This window comes from Galleria mellonella, unplaced genomic scaffold (genome assembly GCF_026898425.1).
Source record: "Galleria mellonella isolate WM207_F2 unplaced genomic scaffold, CSIRO_AGI_GalMel_v1 utg173, whole genome shotgun sequence".
NCBI classification, from domain to species: domain Eukaryota; kingdom Metazoa; phylum Arthropoda; class Insecta; order Lepidoptera; family Pyralidae; genus Galleria; species Galleria mellonella.
This window is the reverse complement of record NW_026442016.1, coordinates 1594087-1617567: the sequence shown is the minus strand read 5'-3', so window position 1 is coordinate 1617567 and position 23481 is coordinate 1594087. Positions and strand designations below refer to the sequence as shown.

General features: G+C 32.9%; 2 protein-coding genes across 2 annotated transcripts in view; one reads left to right on the top strand and one right to left on the bottom strand.

Moving 5' to 3' along the window:
* The window catches only part of LOC113515513 (protein Lilipod), a 32295-nt gene that overhangs the window by 5420 nt on the left and 3394 nt on the right, over window positions 1-23481 (top strand). Inside the window, exons 5-9 of the mRNA XM_026899753.3 lie at window positions 8062-8214; window positions 12468-12667; window positions 19301-19462; window positions 22076-22307; window positions 23029-23185. Of these exons, the coding sequence (XP_026755554.2) occupies window positions 8062-8214; window positions 12468-12667; window positions 19301-19462; window positions 22076-22307; window positions 23029-23185 (904 nt within the window). The remainder of the gene's footprint in view (window positions 1-8061; window positions 8215-12467; window positions 12668-19300; window positions 19463-22075; window positions 22308-23028; window positions 23186-23481) is intronic.
* On the bottom strand, window positions 529-7575 carry LOC113515516 (tetratricopeptide repeat protein 12). The gene is made up of 3 exons (XM_026899757.2): window positions 7294-7575; window positions 4841-5086; window positions 529-846 (listed from the first exon to the last, which is right to left on the bottom strand). Exons 1-3 carry the CDS (start codon window positions 7573-7575, stop codon window positions 643-645), a joined length of 732 nt encoding a protein of 243 aa, XP_026755558.2. The 3' UTR covers window positions 529-642.

Here is a 23481-nt window from a genome sequence, read left to right as displayed (position 1 = left end):
ATTCTATTTAGAGTTGCGCTCTGTACAATCCATAAATAGAGCAAGAAGCTCGAGTATCTCGTAACTTTGAAGATCTGAATGTTCCATTAATGAAGAAATTTTCACCTGTCCCAAAAAGGAGTGTAATATTATTAGAGTTTATGTATGTATATGAGTTTCTTTATTCCACTATAACTTCTAAATGCGTGAAAAGAAAAGTGAAAAGTATATATATATATATATATATATATATATATATATATATATATATATATATATATATATATATATATATAAATGTGCTTTTTTGTATATGTATTCTTTTATCTCTTTTTTTTGTGTATGTCTATCTATATCTATTGTTATTTGTGTGCTGTAATGCAGACAAATTATCTAGGTATCTATATATCTATTTAATAGAAATAATTGAAAAACCTTCACGTCACAAAAATCTTTCACGACTATAGACTGAACCTAGTGTACAGAGTATTAAATCAGTATTAAATATAATTTTTGTTACATAAAGAGAAATAAATTATTTGCATTTGTGATAAGTATAATTACCTAATTTTCACAAAAGCCCTGTAATCCATTTAATATCAATTACCTAAGTATAATTAAAAACAATCTCTGAAACGGACATTATTTTGTACCGAATACTGATTAATTATCCTCCTCAATTTCCTGTTTCTTATTGAGAAAGTATTCAATAAGGTCCTGGTGTTGGGGGAATGTTTCCTCTAATTCCTTTTTGTAATGTTCCATTTCTTCCATCTCGTCCAGTTCCTTATGTGCCTTTGCCTTATACAAGCGGGCTTTAAAGCTCTTCTCATTAAGACGCAAGGCTAAATCGCAATCAGCGAATACCTGAAACAATTAAATTCGTTACACGTCTGTAATAGATTTTTATTAAATTTTTAGGTTTTGTCTAGAGGCCGTCAGCTAAAAAATTATATTATCTATCATAAATGAAGTAATATTATTGTTTTTTTTTCCCATAGCTTAAGAACGAGTCGAGTTCGTGTAGCGAAAGTTAATACATGTGGTTGAACTGTTGGATAGTTAAGTTCAACGATTACAAAAGTTGAAATAATTGGAATACTCGTAAATATCCGAAAATGTCAAATGATTGAATAAAAAGTGAAACATACAGGAAATATTAAAACAAATTGTACAAATATTTTATATTAATTTTTTCTGCAGTTAAAGTCATTAAATAACTAATGTTGTATATCTTGAGCAGTAATAATGTTCTCACATACGAGATGCAATCTATAGCATTATTCTTTCTTACTAGGTATGTGAAAGAATTTTTGGATCGTTTCAGTAGTTCCAGTATATAGAGAATAATTACCCTTTAACTCATCATCGTTTATTTTTTAACATTTATACAAATATACATACATATCTATCACGCTTGTCTCCCATTGGGGTAGGCAGAAACAATGGAACACCAAATGCTTTGATTCAAGCAGATCTCTTTCGCTTCCACCACATTCATCAATCTTTTAAATACACGCTCGCCGGTTATAGGTACTTTTAATTTGGCCTTTCTTTCGCACGTCGACTATTTTGTCGACATACTCACGTCCCTGTAGGCCGGCCGCTACAGGCATCACCATTCATTATTGTTCGATACATTTTCGTAATTCTTCTTTCATCCATCCTCCCCAAATGACCAAACCAACGCAACATCCCCTCATTTCTCTCTATATAAAAACAAGCAATAGCAATGGAAATAAAATATAGTATTATTTATCTATATTAATAATTATATTTCTATCACCCTTCACTGGTGCTCCGCCAGCGTATCCCGTTAGCGCAAGCGGGGATACCATACCATTTTCACCCATCAAAAAAAAAATAGTATGATATTAGTACAGATAATATTACTTCTCTCATGGATAATATGGGTACAGCTTATTGATTAATTTATTTCATAGATTATTTTTATTTTATACATAGGTATAGTGGCACAGGTTTCTTAGTACGATATTGCATTCCGACGGTAATCTTATATCTATCTTTTATATCTACGAGTATTATAATGTAGATAAGAGTACAATTAATCAAAGATAACATTACCAATTTGCCTGCGATCAAATACAATATCAAATTATAGATATTTTTATTACGTTTACCTACCTCATATTTCCATTTTGTGATTGACGTCAGGTCAGTAGCCTATGTCGATAAAAACTATCTTCTGTATCTACTTTCATGAATTTTTCATTGACGTGGGATTGACAAATCGTTTACTGGTAATTGACTTGGAAAGTGAGATTTTGTCTGGTTACTCAACGGAACATTCCGCTTTCCTTTGACGTTGTCGTCGGAAAAGTAGTTCTGTTCCACTAAGTTCAACTGTAAGTTGTATTATTGGAACAACTTTTGTATGAACCTGCATGATGTTTTTCTATAACTCCGTTTCATTACATTAATAATAACATTTATTAGTTACCACTAGTTATTCTGGCTATGGTTGTAGTTGTGTTAGAAAGTCGTATCTATCGTCTGTACACGAATGATAATCCCATACATTAAATGTGTAGGATGATTTCTCAATAAACGACGAGCGACGACCTTAAATGCATTGTTGAGAGTCAATGGATGCAGGTGGCTCAACGTCGAGGCTTTATTGAAAAAAATTGTTATGAATTTCCCTAGATATATAGGTAAAAATGTAAAAAGTGGACAGACTAAGAACTTATGTCATAATTATACTTTTAATTCATTATCGTCAGAGAGAGAAAGGTTTCCCCTCTACTAAACTATATATTGTAGATATTCACTCTTATGCCTTATATAATGTTATTTATAATTAGCAAGCAATTAGGTGAATACCGGAAACTAGTAGAATTTTTAAAAAGATTGATATTTAAAATAACATACAATTTATATGAAAAGGTTTTGCTGGAAGAAATCTCTTATTACAAATAAGCTCGCCTTTGTACATTATGTTTCAAATGAATTGTGATTAACATTATATTTTGTGTACAATAAAGAATATTGATATAGAAACAATGAAACCGAATATAATGCGTATTTTATTTTTAATCTCATTAATTCCAATATCGTCAATATATGATATCTTGTCTATTCGCAAAAAAAAAAAAAAAACTATATAACTATCTCTAATAACTATATTCGATGTCATAAATCGAACTAAAAAAACCCGGGCAAAAACTATTATGTTCTAAAAAACAAAGCCAGAAAAAGGATACGGATAAGATGGAAGAGATAATATACGTTTTACCTACAATGTTTAGATGATATCGATTGGATTACAGTTATTGTTGATATTGATAAACGTTAATTTCATTCGTATCATAAATTAATTTGTAATTGAAGAAAAAAATAAGATAAGTATCGCCTACAATTACTAAATATTTAGTTAGCTCACAACTACAGTTGATTGCAAAATACGTCATAACTTATTTACAGTGCAAAGAATTCATAGTTTAATACTAATATAAATCGATACGTCATTTATAATCATAGAATCAATTTAATACATTACCTAATGATGTACTGTTGATTGATTAATAACTTTTATCCATATGACCAAAGTGCTCACTTTAGTTATATGAGTACGTATAATTGATAAAGATTGAAGTACTTCAAGGTCAACTAAATCAATAAATATGATCACTATATGTACCGTTGATATCGTCTTTAAAAATATTTGTAATGACGTGATGTAGGTAACCATAGAGTCCATCCTTAAGTTTCAAATCTTGTCTTGTTAAAACCGATCTAGTAGTCCAGTTGTAGGATCAACATAAATGTTTAGATTTCGTTCATTTGTCCATCAAGACTTTGTAATATTATTAAAGAAGTTTGAATAAGTTCCTACTTATTCAATTTTTCATGTGAACTTGTGATCCTTCACGTAATTAGTAATAATATTGAATATAAAAAAGAATTGTATCAAAATTTCAGACAATTTGTATTGAGTTACATGTTCATTCCATTCGTTCTGTTAAATTTACCTCATGACACACATAGGGTTCGTATCTAGGTGAAAGCATTTGTGGTATGGCATACAAATTCTTGTATGCCTGAACGAACTAAAGTGTCTAAGAATGGTAGAAGAATGCAGTTGTCGTACATAAAAGTGGCACTGTTTGACTATTGATGTTTTATTATCGACTCAGATAACGTGTCTAAACAATCAACAAGCAAGTAACGATGCAAACGGAGGACGACGACCTTGATCTTAAATAAGTTCCTCTCCGTGGTACTTTGTAGAGATGTGTTACTATAGGATTCTATTATTATGTAGACGATTTGTTATATGGACAAGTTGCTATTAAATATTAAAAATATTTTTGTGTGGAACATGAGGTTCTAATTAATGCTATAGCATGTAGAGTAGCTGATTTTAATGGGAAGTCGTACCTAAGAGTTATCATATATGCAAATCTAGCATTTGCATATATGAAACTATAATAACATCTATATATATATATATATATATAACTAGAAACAATATACATTAACTTTATTAAATGAAATTTTTATACATTAAGGAAAATTGTACATATTTTAAATTTTTAAGTTTTTTTTTACTCTTGAGTTATTTACGAACGATGTTAATTCAGTTGGTTTAAAGCATTTAGATGATCTTAAGATGTTTAGTGACGATCTTTTAAAACGGATTTGTATGGTATTTTATTTACGCTTCAGCGGGTACGCAAAACCATCGTCCAGTAAGTAGATAAGCTATATGAAAGGTTTTCTTGCATAAAAATTCTTGATAGGTGATTCCCTTGGAGTGGAATAATTATTTTAGGCTTTCATATTTCGACTATACTGGTGTGAATTACGGAGGTTGTTTATCATCATACTGTTAACTTACCTTTTGAAAATTTCCCAACTTGATGTTAGTTAGAGCTCGATCGCAGTACAGCATAGGATTATCTCTGACTTGCTCTATAGCACGGTTGTAGCAAGAGAGAGCTCTGTCGTATTCGCCCCTACGGAAGGCTTTTATAGCTTGAGTGTTTAATGTGTCGGCTTTTTCACGGCGGATTTTCCTGTCCAGAGCTCGTTTTTCAGCGTCCTTGCTCACCTCGGCCATCCACGCGTCTTTGTCGATTTCATTCTGACAAAAATGAATAATAAACTCTTATTGTTGAAGACTTAATACCTGTATAGTTTTAAATGTAACGAGGATAGTCTAGGACAGGTCTACCAATCTATAACAGTTAAATAAATCGAATAAATTGTGTTGATTAGGGGGAAAAGGGATTGTTAATAATGGGTTTTAGCAACTCTATTACTAGCAATATATGTACCCTATCACGTCGATGCGGTTCGCACTGTAAACCATTGTGATCGATTCATTAGTGAATTTGTCACGATGGGCTAACTGACCTGCTTCATCTTCATCTATCATCTCTCACTGGTATCCCATAGGTATATACCGATAGCGCAGGTGGGAAAACCATTCTATTATCATCCATTAAAAAAATTGTGTTAATTCTTTACAGAATTAAAATAATAAATTTGCTCTTGAAATTCTAATGCAAATATGTAGGTAAGGTACGTTTATCATACACTTGGAACAATACCAAGTAATGAACTCCAACGTTTTTGTTTTTAGAGTAATTAAAATTCATAAGAGTGTCTCTTCGAGATATTTAGGTGCTGAAGCACCTAGTTGTGATGACACAATTCTGTAGTACAGTGATAATAACTGATTATCTTTATTAATATAACAAAATTATAATTAGACGATGTATGTACACGAGAGATATTGAAGAAAAATTAATATGAGGAGTCTTAATAAGAGCAATAGGCGAAAAAACAATGTATGTCCAGTCTGTCTGTATGTTTGTATTAGCATCACACAAAAACTACAGCATCAAATCGAATGCAGTTTACATAGTTATATTCCTGAAGGTCTAACTTATACGTAGACTTTAAAAAAAAGGGGGCAAACGAGCTTGCTTTTCACCTGATGGTAAGTGACTTCCGTCACTCATGATCACCCGCAACACCAGAGGCATTGCCGGTGTGCTGCCAGGCTTTTAAAAAGGAATACGCTCTTTTTTTGAAGGTTACGATATTGTGTCGGTTTGTGTGTTTTATCGTGATATGTTATTATAAAGTGGTTTATATCATTGGTTTTCCTATTTTTGAACTCCACGCGTATGAAATAGTGGAGATAAAGCTAGTCATCAATATTTATGTTGGAATCAAGTAATATGCATATAGTTTCTTTACATATGTAAAATGATACTCTACATACATAAATGTAAAGTTGTAACGAGGTCAAGACTACTTGTACACACAAAAATACACATTTGATAATTCCATAGTTTGCTAAAGCTTCAACAATTAATAGCTGATCAAAATATTTTTTTTTTCAAAATCATTTGCGAGATTCTGCATACACATACAGTTATATTACACATATTGATAGATCAACCGATTTCTATAGCATTATCAAGTTGTTAGTAGAATAGAACACTGCTATTTGTTGAAGCATTACGTTAAAGTGGTTTTTATCCAGGTTTAATAACGGAATTGATAAATTGAATTTCTAACATGGTAGACCGATAAATTAAAATCATGTACAGACAGAATGTGAATACCAAAAAAATAAATTTAGAAAGAACTTGGCTGTATAAAATTCGAAAATCAGGAACACGTGTTCGTTGTTTAGTGATATAACATTTTTTACCAATATTACGTTTACCTTCGTCAACGCAAATAGAAAGAACAACAAATATGCATGAACATGAGCGAGATACGTATTTATTTATAGAGGAACGGGAGCCAAATTGCTTTCACTGATAAAATAATGATAAGTACCCAGTTGGCATTGTATTTATAACTTAATGAATGTACTCTACATAAGCGATCTAGATCAATATCATGCGCGTCATTGCATTATGTTTGGCATCCCATCCATGACGAGTATGTAAAATGTCTCGTTATTTATATAGGGCTTCGTAGTACGACCTACTTACATTACGATTATTATAGGCATAGTGATAACAAATAATTCAGTATTACGTACAGTACTACAAGTGCCGTTTCTCACTAATTGTACAAATTGATTCGAACAGTGAAGTCATTCACAGCAATAAATTATTCTTCTACGCCGCACTTAGTAGATCGAACGTAAAGCAAAAATATGCGCAATACCTAATGTGTTCATGTTGTTTTATTAATCGCTAGTACATTATTTATATGTAATGATCTTTATATTCTAAACAAGTATTTAGAGAAGGTCAATAGATCATAATTTAATGATAGTAGGTGGTGCTGCATAATAAATATAACAATAAACTAATCGCTCACCGCATCTTTGTTTTCAACATATTGGAAAGCTTTTTTATTTATTACTGTACGATCGTCCTTCACTTTTAATTGTATACCGTCGTCAGTGATTACTTTTCCTTCGAGATATTGGTCTGCCCGAGTTTTCGCTGCCTCAGCCCTCTCTTTGTCACCACTTGCAAGATCCTTTACTATATTGGAGACGTCGCCAATTCTTTTCATGAAGTTGTTCCATTCTTCATTTAACTCCATTTGTTTATGATCTTTCAAGGCTGGGTTGGACAGTACGTTGTTAAGGCTCATTTTTTTTTATATAATACGGAATATAATGGATAAATATTTAGCGATTATAATAGAAGTCTCCTCGAAAATGTTTACTGAATTCTTGACACATTGATGTAACGGTGTTCATAGCAACCGTTGTCAAGATTTTTAATATGTTTTATAACCAGTTCGTATGCATGTAGATTGTTTGAATTTATCTTTATACATTTCCTGAGGTGAATTTTGAAGATTAATTTCTATCAAATACCACCAACAAATATACTACGAATTTAATGTAATAAATGTACGCACCTAAAATATTGTATTCCCACAGGCTTAGTCAATTTCAATATTCTTGTCTAAGGTTGATAAACCTATTTTTTCTCGAGCTTCTCTGAGACAGAATACGTTAATTTTTTTTATACGACTTGGCATGACAAACTAACAGGTGACTGAAGGAAATTGGCATCCATTACATATATCTTTCTATAACGGTGCATATTAACATAATTAACATTGTTTCAGTGTTTACCCCACTTGGGTTCGTTCGTCTGTTTGGCGTGGTGGGTGGCGTGCTTGTGAAACCACAATTCCTGAGAGATCTCAACGAGGAGTACTACATGTATTCGTTTGAAGAAGATACGATAAAGCGACGGATTAACAATGCCGTTTCTACTGGTTTGAAATTATTATATTTTTTAATAATAATAAATAATTACGCTGAAATTGAAATGTTTATATTGGGTTTACACAATATGGCAGTGGTATGGTTTACATATAAAATCACTCCGAAAATGTATAAATTAAGATTGCGTTCGAAAAGATATCGGCTTCAATTGTGGCTAAATAGAAGATTTTGATAAAATTTCTATAGGACAAATCTCTAAATATATCCTTTTAGGTAAAAAATATCTAAATCGGTTTATAACAGATGGATTTTTGAGGTAACAAACATACCTTCTCCTTTTTTGAAGTCGGTTGAAAATTGAGCAAAATAAAGCAAAAATACAGGTGTAATTGTATTTGTTTAAACCACTTGTAAACTGCGGCTTTTATGCTATATCTATGTCTATAATCCAGGAGATCAGTTTGTATATTACATTCAAATCCGTTCAACCGTTCAAATGAAATTGTTTAACAAAAATCGAAACAATTTTCACAATCTTTAAAAGCTCTAAAAATCTTTATAGTAAGTAGTTTTCTTTAAGTATTTATATTTGTATAGTTTTTAAAGGATTTTGGAAGGACAGATCCTAGCATTTTGTTGACTCTTTTTTTTTAATTATTACAAGTGATGCGACATTAAAAAAACAACAAACCCCAACATTTTTATTTAAACTTTCGGATTTGTCAAAAGATTTGCTAACAGGATTTGCGGAGTGGTTTTTAACAGCTTTTAACATAACATCACATTTGACGTCTATTTGATCACATCGAATAGACGTCAAACGTGAAATAAGTTAACATCCATTTAACGTCTAAGAATAAGAATAAGGCCGTGTTCACAAGCATTCATTATTCACAACAGAACTTACGTTCTCCAATAAAGTAAATCTACGACGAGTTATAGTGTACCTACTTATAGAAAGTTCTAAATAGAATGATGTCTACATACATATGTAACGGGAAATTAATGAACTTGTATGTTTATTTTTTATATTTTTTTTATGCAACTTAGAATGGCAAACGAGCTGACGGCCCACCAGATGGAAAGTGGTAACCGTCGCCTATAGACATGAGCAGTACCATGGACATAACAAAGTATACTGTTTTGCTCATGATATCCCCATGCGTTGCCATTCCTGAGAACTCAGGTGTTATTCCTCTGTACTCTGTAAATTTACTACCATACCCCACTCTTCAAATCGAAACACAGCCATGCAAACACAAATGCTTCACGGTAGAAACACGAATGGGACAGAAGTGGCCAAGCAAACGACTTTTGTATAGTCTCCCTCTCTTTGTGTGTGTAGACATCGGATAAAAATGAACATAAAATAAAAAAAAAATTAATTAGAAAGATTAAAATAGTTCTCTTTAACCGCTGATGTAATATTATTATACAATTGCAATAATACATATTTGTTTATTAGATGTACTGTTTACTACGTAATGTTCACGGCAGAAGAGTTCTTGATTGAACTATTCTTTCGGCGCCGTTTTATTTGCGTAGGTGAGCATGTGACAAAAATACAGACTTTACTAGAATGAAACTACCGCTTAGTAGAATATTCTTAGAGATTTCGTGATAAAACCACGACTTACAAGCAATGGAGGGTTTGGTTTCTTATTTTCAAATAATATTAGCATTTAAGTTATATACTTTATATTGAATTTGGTTATAATAAATGTTGAACAAGGATGTGCGTGCATACTTTAAAATACTAAAAAGTTATATATTGTTGTGTATATATATATATATATATATATATATATATATATATATATATATATATATATATATATATATATATATATATATCTTTATTGCACTAAAACATACAGTAACAACAATAAGTTAATAACATATTAAAAATTTCAAACCTCTAATATTGTTATTTTTAATTTCTATTATGAATAGCTGTTAAGAAAAGATCTTTTGAAAATCTCTTGGGACGGGAGACGACGAGTATTCGCAATAGAATTAAAATCTTGAAAAATAAAAATGTGTTACTTTTTCAAACGGTTATTATTATAATTTGATACTTCCTATTACGTGACTCTAATGACCTCAAAGCAGACATCGACGTATTCGTAACGGTGGTGTTAGACATTCTGGCAAGATGCTAAGTTAGAATTATTTCTCTATACTTTTTGTTTGTTTATATGACTTCTCTGGCACTTGCCTTATGTCTTTGTTTTGTTGAAATGTTAATATGGAATGAAACAGTTCTTTATATTACTGGGATAATTAAATAGTCGTGGACTCGGTTTGTAATTTCATTTGATAGAAAGATGTGACCGCTGCTTATGTATAGCGTGATACGAAACAAGAAGCAGAAGTTAATAACAGTATTCGGAAAACTGAACTATTTTTTTAGGAATATACGAGTAAGTTAATTTGTAAATTAAAAACTGGTTTTAATTTTTATGCTTCATAGTTTTTAGATATGATGAAAATGTGTGAAAAAAATCTAAAATAATGACAGTTTATAAAAGTATATGTGAGTATTACATGAAAAATTAAACGATGTTCCTAACTAGCATCGAAAGAAATTATGAAAATACTTAAAAAAACACATTTAATTATGCGGTCGAGTTTTGAACCACAATTATGACCCAAAATACAAAATTATATCAATAGTATCAATTATAATAACCTAATAGTTCAGTTGAACTCACCACCATTACTTCCATTTTTTTTTAATGATTGATAATGGTATGGTAACCCTGCCTGCGCCATCGGTATACGCTGGCAGGGCACCAGTGAGGGATGAAAGCAGGTCAGTTAGCCTATCGTGAAGAATTCCACTAAAATTAACCACGATGGTTTCCAGGGGAAACCGCGTGGAGGTCGACCTGACAGAGTGTATTGCTAGCAATAGGTCAGTAAGATCCCATTACCAATAATCCTTTTCCCCCATTTCCATTATTTAAGTTTTACATTTGATTATTCTAAGTTAGTTGTTTAAATGTTAAGTAGGTACTTTAGGCAGAGGGAAAGCCAGAATAGCATTCCATCTTGTCCATGCCAAACAGACACCGATTTTAACAATAGTAAATGATTACATACGATCTTCAAGTTATTTTATGACGATGCCTCTCTTCGGTACGTTTGCTGCCATAAACGTTACTTTCCCTATTGATGTAGACGGGTCGCTGTTTTCTATAATTATATTTCCAATATATCAGTATTGTCAATACCACTTGGAATATATGTTTTGACTCTCACATAGCTGTTTTCTTCGCTCGTGTAAATATTATGAATACCTACCATTATCATGTATATTAAAAATAGAGTAACATAATAATAACATCGAATTTTTCAGTCAACTCTAGTCGTAACTATGCATTTTACTAATATTTTCTAAATATCGATGTTGGAGACATTTGAATGTTAATGGTTGAACGGACAATTTTAAAAAATTATTATTATTATATGTGTATGAAATTTGTGTCAGTACTGGCTTACAATTTTATTATGATTTTTTTTTATATTAATTCCCTGGGATAAAAGATTACATATCGTTTATTATAAATTTTTTTTCGCGATTCATCTAGTAGATAAAAACGCAGGCCAAGGTCTAATACTAGTGTCATACAACATATTTGAGATTCAAGCTTCAAGCAGAATCAAGAGATATATGCAATAGATAGATATACAATTGTTATAGTTGGTTATTACGTGCCTGTTTTGTTCATTTATAAAGGAAATCGAATTAGTTGTACTAGAATTGCCGGTTAATAATTCTTGCAAAACATGATTTGTAAACTATGAAAGTCGATCTTAATTCCTGTTAGGTGACGTCACTACCTGTAGTTTACTAACAAAGAGTCCCCCAATTATTAATAATGACCTCTCCCCTTTGTCCCACTTTATTAGAGGTATAATTGTGTAAGAGGAGATGCCACGGTGATTAACTTTTTGACCTTGACTTTGTAGAATGAAGTAGCTGCATTCTTTTAGGTGAAAGTCGGTGAACCATCATATTTGCTCTCGGTATTATTAAAGTATTATAGTAATGTTTTTTTATGACATTTTTGTTAAGCTACATTCTTAGTTTTAAATTAAATTGCCATTGTATAATCAGCATCATGTGAATTATCGATTGTCCACTGCTCAACATAAGCCTCCCCTGAAAGAGAGGTTTTGCCACGTATGGCAGGCGAATTGGCAACCGCAGTTAGGCTCTGATGATCTTTTAAGAGAGTCATTGTTGCTCATCCCTTAACCATTAAGGCATTGTATAATATTGTACACTATTCAACAGGTGCTGGCTACATAATCCCCGAGCCCATGTACCCAGACCGCGGGGACATTTCGTCTCCCGTAGACTTGGACTCGTCCATGTCAAAAGACGTCAGCGGTTCAGTGTTGTACGATAAGGAGACGCCACTACTGCGACTGAGGAATGGTGCGCTGCAAGCTGGACTTAACGATAGATTGGCGCGAGTCGTCGCTTTGAGAGAGGTCAGCTATTACCGTATTGTGTAGTATATATAAATTTTTTGCCCACGTCTTCGTACGCGGGGATTTCAAAAGTAGGTAAGACCTGAGGGAGTTTACCAGAGGGAGACTTTGTACAAAAGTCGATTGCTTGGGTACCTCTGTCCCATTCGTGTTTCTACCGTGAAGCAGTTGTGTTTGCATGGCTGTGTTTCGGTATGAAGGGTGGGATATGGCGTGAATTTACAGGGTACAGAGGAATAAATAACACCTGATTCCTCAGGAATGGCAACGCATGGGGGGTATCATGGGCGAAACAGTATATTCTGTTATGCCCATGGTACTGTTAATGTCTATAGGCGACAGTTACCACTTTCCATCAGGTGAGCCGTCAGCTTGTTTGCCATTTTAAGTTGTATAAAAAAAAAGGTAAACCAATGAAGTAGACCACTTCAAAATGTCGTATCAAGATGAAAAATATATCAGATTTTAAGTTAGATCTTCAGGAAGAACAACTGAAAGTCGCATTTAATATAGTGCAGTATTTTTGCGTGATGTCGGAATAAACTACAGACGGACCAACAAAAATTCTAAAAATTATTGTTTTGACTTCTATTGCTCTATTTTATCAATTTCTCTTAATGTGTCCAATGTAACTCCAAAAATAAGTTCTCAATTCGGTGGCATTTTTTTTTTGTTTCCTTATAACCCCTCAATTATTAACTGATTTAGAAAATTCTTTTTTTTTTTATCTAAAAGGACTCGCAGATTGGTCTCGTAGAAATTTTATTAAAATCGATTCTGTAGCTTAGTTTTTGAATCAAAACATTTGGTTTAGTTACGGTTGAAGTCTTTTTTTGTGGGACTCTTTGTTTATTTATGTATTAAAATTATTAGCGTCCTTTTAAGAGGATTGTGTTCTATCAGTGACGCTGAAAATCATTTTCAAAAGTACATGGGTCCATAAACGATAAAAAGTATAGTCTATCAGAATAACACGACGCGTCTAGCTTTTCAAATAGTGTGCGAGGCATTTTTATTATTTTTTTTGTATTTTTTAACTGACTCAGAGAAACGACGTGGTTCTCAATTTGGTATTTTATTTATGCTTGTTACTTTAGAACTCTGACATTTAAAAAACGTTTTTTGAAATTTCTTTTAATTGATAGGATAATTTGATATTGGTTCCATAGAAATTTTATTAAAACCGGTTTAGTTGTTTGGTTTTTAAATCAAACTGGTTTTGGCACGATCGAAGTAGGTGTTTTTTGTTAAACAGAATCTACTTATCTCACTGGAGAGTATTTTTTTAATTGATTTCTCAAAATTATATATATATATATATATATATATATATATATATATATATATATATATAATGATAATAGAATGGTAACTTTGCATGCGCTAACGGAATACGCTGGCGAGGCATTAGTGAAGGATGATAGGTGCAAAATAAAAGGACAGGTCAGTTAACTCATCATGAAGAAAACACCTGCAAAACAGTACGATGGTTTCCAGGTGAACTACGGGGAGGTCGACCTGATAGACTATATTGTTAGCAATGGGACTGGTAGTTCGCATTACTAACAGTCCCTTCCCTCAAATATATATATATATATATATATATATATATATATATATATATATATATATATATATATATATATATAACGGAAGTTTTATGAACTTACTTTAATTGTCGTTTTCGACAATTGTTTCAACCTCACACGGAAGTCATCTTCAGGATGAGTGTGGTGCCTAACGTCGCACGGTCACGCCTCGCTTCACACAAGCTAGCAACGACAAACGTAATAAGTTTATTAAGATACTGATAGTGTTTGTTGATAGCGGTGTGATGCTTAACTCTAAAATCTTACAAAAACCCGGGTTATAATCAAAATTTTTTATGACGCAGTGCACATTCAATAAGTATAGATCGCATCGCTTCAGAAATCAGGAAATTCTAGTGTAAATATAAGCTTACTTCACGTCCAACCTTCTACAGTTAACAAGGTTATTTGACTAAACAAATATGTACATATATTTACTCTATACTGGGAAAAATATAATTTTAATCTTTGTAATTTTGTTCATTTGTGTTATAAGTATAATGGTTATAATGATGGAAGAATAGTGGTTTAGTATCATGTCAACCATTTTAAAAATATAGTTTCTTAAAATTTTATTGCAACGTAGATAGGTATATATAGGTACACAATACAATCTCTGTATATATAAGATCATTGGCACATTTTTACTGATGTGAATAATTATTCCACGTGGTGATCTTGGCATTACTTTCTGTTTCATGTCGTGCATTAGCTTGGTAATCTATGCACCTATGTGTTTAAAGATAAAATATAGGTACATAACTCTGCGGGGAAGGAATTGTTAGTAATGGAGACTGAGAATTCCATTGCTAGCAATGTACCCAACCAGGTCGACCTCCTCGCGGTTCTCCCTAGAAACTATCATGGTTGATTCCTGATGAATTAATCATGATGGGCTAACTGGCCTGTTTTCATTCTCATCTATCACCCTTAACTGGTGCTCCGCCAGCGTATCCCGTTAGCGCAGGCGGGGTTACCATACCATTTTCACCCATTAAAAAAAATAGGTACATATTATACTTACGATTCTCTATTTGGATATCTATTACCATATTATCTACACCTGTAAATTTTTAATTTCAAACAACTGGTGAATGCAATAGGCTCGCCCCTGCTTCGTTGAATTTATATCGTGTATACTCGGAGAAATGCGAGCCTATCGTAAAGTGCGTCCACTACAAAAACAACAGCCGACAAATGCCTTTAAATATCAAAATATGATTATCGTCGTAAACATATTTGTTTTATTTTATTTTAAGACGTCTACGTATTATTCTCTATATATAGAGAGAATAGAAGAAGCAAAATGCTGGGCCATCTTAAACGACATGGCCAAAGAGGAAGACTAAGGAATAACTACATGGGACAGATAAAGGAAAAACTAGGTGTCATGTCGTATAGGGAGATTAAAGATATGACCTGGAAGAGAGCTAGCTAGAAGAGAATGTATTAATTAATTGCCCCGACAAGAGAAAACTCTTAAATGAGAAGAGAAGACGTACTATGTCTCTCAGTAACTCTAAAGTTTGATCACTAGAAGAAATCCCTCGAAGAAAAAACCGTCGCTATTGTGTCGGTTTTTTCTCGTTTATGTCTACTCGTATTCTTTGTTATATTTTCTGTACGATATAATTCTAAAAATAAAATCGAATGCATGTTATCTGTAGACACGTAATATATTTTCGTATAGGTACGTGACAATTTAAGAAAAATTGTTTTTAATTCAATTTGTTACGCGATAGGTGTTAATTTACGCTGTAGTTATTCATGCTCTAAAAAGCAGCGATAAGGTAGGACATTTGCGTATTTTAAATTATACAAAGCATGAAGTAAAGTATACAATGAAAATGATCTAAAATTCACACATGATATTCAGGTTACGTACACGTTATGAAAATGAAAGTTTTTGAGTCTGGTAGTTAATAGTGATTGATTAAGTATGGCTATTGAAAAGTATTTTTTTTTTTTTATCTTTGGTATAATTCGGTATATACGGAGTTTTAGCTGTTTGATAAAACTCAAAACTACTTTATATGCCCAGAAGAACAATGGTGACTTCAAAAATATTTAGTCGATGGATGCAGGCGCCTTATGTTCAACAGTTAACAATAAATTTCTTTGTCTCGTTTTTCTTCTTTTTATATTTTTAATAGTACCTACTCATATTTTATCGAGGTTGACGTAACAGGATTTTTTTTATACAACTTAGAATGGCAAACAAGCTGACGGCCCACCTGATGGAAAGTGGTAACCGTCGCCTACAGACATGAGCAGTACCATGTACATAACAGAGTATACTGTTTCGCCCATGATACCTCCCATGCGTTGCCATTCCTGAGGACTCAGGTGTTATTCCTCTGTATCCAGTAAATTCACGATATATTGTTAGCGATGGGGATATTGTTTGCCTTTACTAATAATCTCTCTTCCATATTCATGTACATTCCATCGTAGTTCGTAGTCATCCGATTTTGATAAAATGTAGTTTTATTTATTCGTTACTCTAGTTCGTGCGACTGGCTATATTTTATGCGAACAAAATAAAAATTGTTTTTGAAATACATTACCCTTTTGTTTTCATAATCGGAAAATACGAGCAGTTTTTATTATTAAATTTTTCACATTTTAGTCCATTACAAAATATATAATGTCCAAAACATCGGAATTCAGGGGCCATTTGTATATAATGTCAAGTCATGTCATGTTACAGATACATTATTAATTAAATACATATAGGTAGTTACTATCCAATTATAATATTGTTCTATTTTTAATTCCTTTAGCTTGGCCTTAAGGGCAAATTACATCTACAACTGTGCCAGATTTCAAGTACGCATAATTATAGCAAGTAATATCTGCTAATAATAACGAAAGTGATATGCGCTTGTTTGCGTACTAAATAGAGGGCCCGCAATGTCATACAAGTATAATAGGTAAATTTAAATGAAATAACTATATATTTATATGTATATGGCGTATATTTAAATTCACGATCGAGTCTTAAAGCGACGCGATTACAGTTAATAAAAATAGGTAAATGCAAATATGTAAACAAAAAGAATGTTTATTTGCATTTCCGTCAGTAGATGTATTCCGAATATACCGTGACCTTGCACGTAAAACGAACACGCTCGCGTGCACCCACGTATCACGGTTGCTTCTCGTCGTCATCTCTTTCGTGATAACAATAGTGATATTTTTAATAAATATCCGAGAGTAGTTCAATAAACTGTGCTGACGATATCTTAATACGATTAAAGCAATGCCGTGTCTGGCACGTATTAGTAGAGACTCGTAGCTTTGTTATAAGTTTGTCGTTTTTAATTTTCGATTGTGTTCTGAAGGAAAAACTCGAAAACTAGGAAGCATTTTTCAAATTTTCAAGTAGTGAAAATTTTTTGCAACGTTAGTGACAATTTTAGTAATATATTATCCCCGCAGAACACAATTTGTATTCACAAATCTGTTTGTATCGATTAGGATGTTTTCTATGTGGAACAAATATGTAAATCTATCAGTTTTTTTTTTTATTTTATGCAACTAAAAATGGAAAACAAGCTGGACGGCCCACCTGATGGAAAGTGATAACAGTCGCCTATAGATATGAACAGTATCATGGAAATAACTGAGTATATTGTGTCGCCCATGTTTGTGGTAACACTTAAACTGTACCTAAATAAAAAAGTTAAATTAAAGTTATATTTATTTAATTAAATTGTCAATTATCATTGAAGTTAAAGTCCAGATTGCTAATTCTTTCACTTGGTCACGTATTTAAATTAGTCAAATTACTAAAGTTATTGTTAAATATTTCTTTTTCCATAGCAATTTATCATATGTTTATTATTTAATTCTATAATGAATTAAAGACTTATAGTCATGATTAGGTAGGTGTCTATTTTTAGTGTGTCAATTGTTATGCAATTATGTTGTCAATGCGCATTGACTTTTGCAATTAATTTCAAATTAATCACTATCTATATACGATTGTGGATCATTCATGTAACAAAAACTATTTTCTCTTAGTAAATGTTACGTAATCTAAAAGTTAAAATGTTAATTCTTTTAATTTTATTTTTTTAATAGATTTTTCTTCTATATGCCAAACTTTCCAAAATATATTGAATATGTATGTACAATGACGTAACTTTTGGAAATACCTTGACACGAGTTAAGAAAATTTCACTTTTGATTTAATGTAATCGCGATACTAATCTTGAATAACAGAGCTCTTCAGCGGTAACCACGTAATAACAAGAATGTTATATTGCATTAGAATGTTTTATAAATCTTACAATTAATCTAAATACATATAAAGTAAAACTGGTCAAATGCGAGCTGAACTCTTGTTGAAATAAATGTTTTCTTATGATTATGATAAATTTATTTTAATATATATGAGACAAATTGATTTATGTACAAATAATTATTTATTAATCAATTTAGGATTTTCTTGATTTGGTTGGGTAGTGGTTAAAAACCGGAGCGCATAACTACAGCGATTTAAATAAAGTATTTTTTAAACGATTTATTGAAAACCTCTTATAGTCGTTATTTTTATTACAACATTTTGACACTTCTCAGTTACTATACTTGTAATTTTATATCACTGAAGTGGCAAACAAGCATACGGCCCACATGATGTCAAGCAGTTACCGTAGCCTATGAACGTCTGCAATACTACGAATATTACGCATCTGTTGCCGACTCTGAAGAAACCTCTTTACCCCTTTTTTGAAAATCTTCATGTTGTAGTCTCTTGGAAGAGCCTCGATACGGGAGCTCACTCTATAACCTGAATAATTATTTACATATTTTCGTTTCACAAATTTCGGAGTGATATTTTCTTTTTTCCTTTTTTGCATAAACTTTATCAATTACAAAAGAATCAAAATCGGTTCAGAATTGGGAAAGATATCGCCTAACATATTTAAAAAGAATATGAATTGCGATTGTAAAAATGACATGGTTTGTAATACCTTCTCATGTTTACAATAGGCATATATTACAATGCTTAAGTTTTTCATGTTACAAACCGTTTCAGGAGGTGGAGAGTCAGCGCAAGACGTCATCGCTGCAACGTAACGTGGTGTACCCACTGGCGATGCTGCTATTGCTCGCACTCACCACCATCACTGTGCTCATGGTGCTGCAGAACATCCTGGAGTTGCTGATTGGCATTAAAGCGTTGCCACTTAGCACACGGGTAAGAATCGCGTATCAATCAACTAATATCACAAAGAAAGATTTTTTGGTTTTTTTTTTTAATGGACTCAGATCAGAAATTTTTAGTTCATGTAGTGTGCTGTAGACTAACGAGTTAATCAGTTATAAATATCAATTTAGCAGTTTGAATTGAATAACGCTGCATATAATACGATTGCTCTTTTCAAGAAACTCTTGATATTATGGCACTTTTTTATGGTATTGAAATGGAATGGTAATCTCATCTACTCTATTAAAGTTGGCGGGTAATCAGTAAAAGCTGATGTGTGAGGATTAAGTCAGGTTAATCAACTGATCATAATTAATTCACTAGTAATTAAAGAATGGTTTCCAAGACCCTCTAGAAGTGACCTGACAGTTGCTAGCAATATACCCTATATTGCTAGCAACGGGGACTTCCTTGTTGCTAACAATTCCCTCTCCTCTATCAGAGTGCGCCACTTTCGCACGTTTATAGGTGTATTGTAGAGTTATATATATTGGCTCTGCAGACCGATTTTTAACGCAGTCGTGTGGGATCGAATTGAAATCACATCGAATGGTTTTTTTTTAATCGACGATGAATACTTCAATTTACCTATTTATTTTATTTTATTATTTTTATTTATTTATTTAAGGACAACAAACAAAGTATACATTTATATCTACTTAAAGTATATTATAAAAAGATTACATTATAAAATGCTGCCTCAATTAAAGGCCGCCACGACGTGTGTATTCATAATACATTATTATTAGGATGAAAATGTATAAAAACTACAATACTAGTTATACAATAAATAGTTAGACTACAGTAATATGGTACTTTGGATTTGAAAGATTTGTACACTTATAATCTATACATATGTGCAATGATAAATGCCATGCTGTTATTAAGCTGATTAAATTAAACTAAACAAATTAAATTAAACAAAGTAAACTATCACATTGATAGGTATATTTTCATTTAGTGATATAGAAAATAATTTCTATTGATATTAAAATATGGATAAATTGTTTATCATTATTTAATAAGTCTAATGTTTATCAAATGTATTTCTTATCTTTAATAACTAAGTGAAACTTGTTTCCACGAATGCTTCGTAAATTGTTTTGTTTTGCAATAAATGTTAATATGAAAAGTAAAATACAACAAATATTATATTGAATATGATGTCATGTTATTGCAAACTTGGTTAGAATCTTTAATTGCTGTGTTCTCTAAATCCGGTTGCTTTTTTTTTTTATTTTGTTATCAAGTTTCATAATGGGCCATAATAGCCATGAAACGGGATCTAGTATTATCAATTGACAAGATAAAACTTTTATCATGATATAAATATTTTATAATTGGTTTTATAAGTTTTGGTAATTTTATATTTACATACATACATATTTGTCACGTCTGACTTCCATTAGCATAGGCAAAAACACTACATTCATTAATCTTTTCATACACGCTCGCCGGTTACTAGTATAGTATTATATTATCTGTGCTAGTACTTTTAATTTGGCCCCTTCTTCAGTACGTCACCTATTTGGTCAATATACGTAAGTCTAAGGTGGCCCTTACCGTCATCTTCATTCATTCGCGTTCGATAATAAATTTCTTTCGTAATCCTTCTTTCATCCATCCTCTCCAAATGGCCAAACCAACGCAAAATACCATTAATTTTATATTTATATATTAAATTTTTGACAATTCTAAACCGGTTGTCATTATTTATTTTCACTATCGCTATAGAGTTTATTTTTGTGTATGTACTCTATCAGTGTTGTTGGAGAAGAATCTATGATAAAAATTACGATAATTGATATACCTTTTTAAACTTTTTTAATTATTTAAGCTTGAATTTTATTTATCAACTTGTGAAGTTGCTGTTTATTTTTGGGACCAAATCTTTAATTATTCATGTCTGTAGGCAGGCACTGCCACTTTTCATTAGGTTGTGACCATCGGCTTATTTTGCTACAGATTCTTGGTAGTCGAAAGCGTAATATTTTATTGCTAAGTTCTTCGTCGTCTTAAATTAGACTCTTCAACTGAATGTAAATTATTAGTTTGTTACCTCTTAACACCCTACTGCTATAACCAATTTTTTTTTATACCACTGAGGTGGCAAACAAGCATACGGCCCACCTGATGGTAAGCGGTTACCGTAGCCTATGAATGCCTGCAATACCAGATGTATTACGCGCGCGTTGCCGACCCTGAAGAAACCTCTTTACCCCCTTTTTGAAGAATTTACTATATGGGATAGAGAAGGCCATAGGCTACTCTTAATTCTGGTATGGACAAATCATTGTTTGCGTGGACAAAGTTAAATAGAGTAATAGCTGGTAAATGTATAAGATAATTTAATTTGAAGACAATATTTTTTATAAAGATATCGCATTGATATAGCAATCATTTTTACTATATCGGCCGATAACTGTCCACTGCTGGATATAGGACCAATGAGTGGGCGGTTTACTAGTAGTAATAGTCGCCTCTTGCAACATCCATGGGAAAGGAAAGGGTGGACTATTCTATGCAGAGACCACACGGAATATCAAATTGGTTCTCTGTCTTCAGATTGATTGAAAATTGTAAAAACTGCACGTTCGTCCTCAGCAATTTTCTCTGGGCATCGCGTCGTTGTCGAAGCTGGGGTGGGCGGGCGCGACGCTGGAGGCGGGGCTGATCCTGTACCTGTCGGCGGCGTCGCTGACGGGGCTCAGTGCACCCATCCGCGCCGCGCGCCTGCTGCCGCGGCCGCGCCGCACGCCGCTCTCGCGCATCATAGCACTCTGCGCACTGCTGCTCATGCACTCCACTGCGCAGCCGCTGCTCGTCAAGATATTAGGTACGTACTCTCTCATCATCGATATCATATTAGACTTTAACTGTCCTTTGCTGAAAATAAGCCTCCCCTTGGAGGGGTTTTGCCAGTTATTGCCACGCTTGGCAGGTGGCTTGGCAACCGCAATTAGGCTTTAGAGATGTTTTAAGAGGGACGCTGCTGCTTATCCGTCGTCCTCCCTTAGTCGGCTCTTACGACATCCACGGGAAAGGAAAGTGTGGCCTATTTTGTGCCGTGACCACACGGCTAACTTTATACTACATACTCTATGCTCCGTAATTTTTTTTTACCCTATTAATGATTAAATAAACGCCGGGCGCAAGGATTCCTCGGTGTTCCATCGACGTCGACGGAATAACCGATCTTCCGTGCAGTGTGATCGAGAATAGCAAATTATATGCACTTTGATGTATTGGAGTTCCATCGTCAAAGAAGTAATGTGACACTAGCCTTAACCATCCCAGTTGAATTTCCAACATGTTTTTTTTTTCAATAATAAAATTGTCTATTTGAGTCAAGTGCTAAGGGCATGATAACTCTACAAAGCGAAGTGATGAATGGATAAAAATAGAACTGAAACCCCGCCTGCGCTGTCTGTTTACGCTGACGGGGTGCGAATGACGAATGATAGGTGAGGATGAGGTCAGATTACATGTGATACAATCATCTGTGTAAAAGTGAATTTGGCAAATAATTGTTATTTAATATACCATTATGTCTCTAGGTATAACGAACTTTGATTTACTGGGCGAGTTCGGCCGCATCGAGTGGCTGGGCAGTTTTAAACTCGTAGTGGTGTACAACGCGACGTTCGCCGCGACGGTGACCCTCTGCCTCGTCAGCAAGTTCACGGCGAGCGTGCGACGCGAACTGTACAACAGGTTGGTCGAAAACGTGAAAACGGTTGCGCATTGCGTGTCTTTCCTCAATAACTAAATCAACAACAGCAAAGGTAAACTGTTGATCTGCCAAATACTTTTTGTTTTATTGTAACACTTGTAACCTTGTTCGGTGGTAGATGAATTACAAATTACAAGTTCACTCGTTATCAGCGTACGGCTGTACAAGGACATTGCGTGCGATATGAATGCGTCTTCATTATAATTGACTATCGCACACAACTTGACACAAATGTCATAAACTTGACTTTAAAAAATAATTTATATTGTTTACAGTA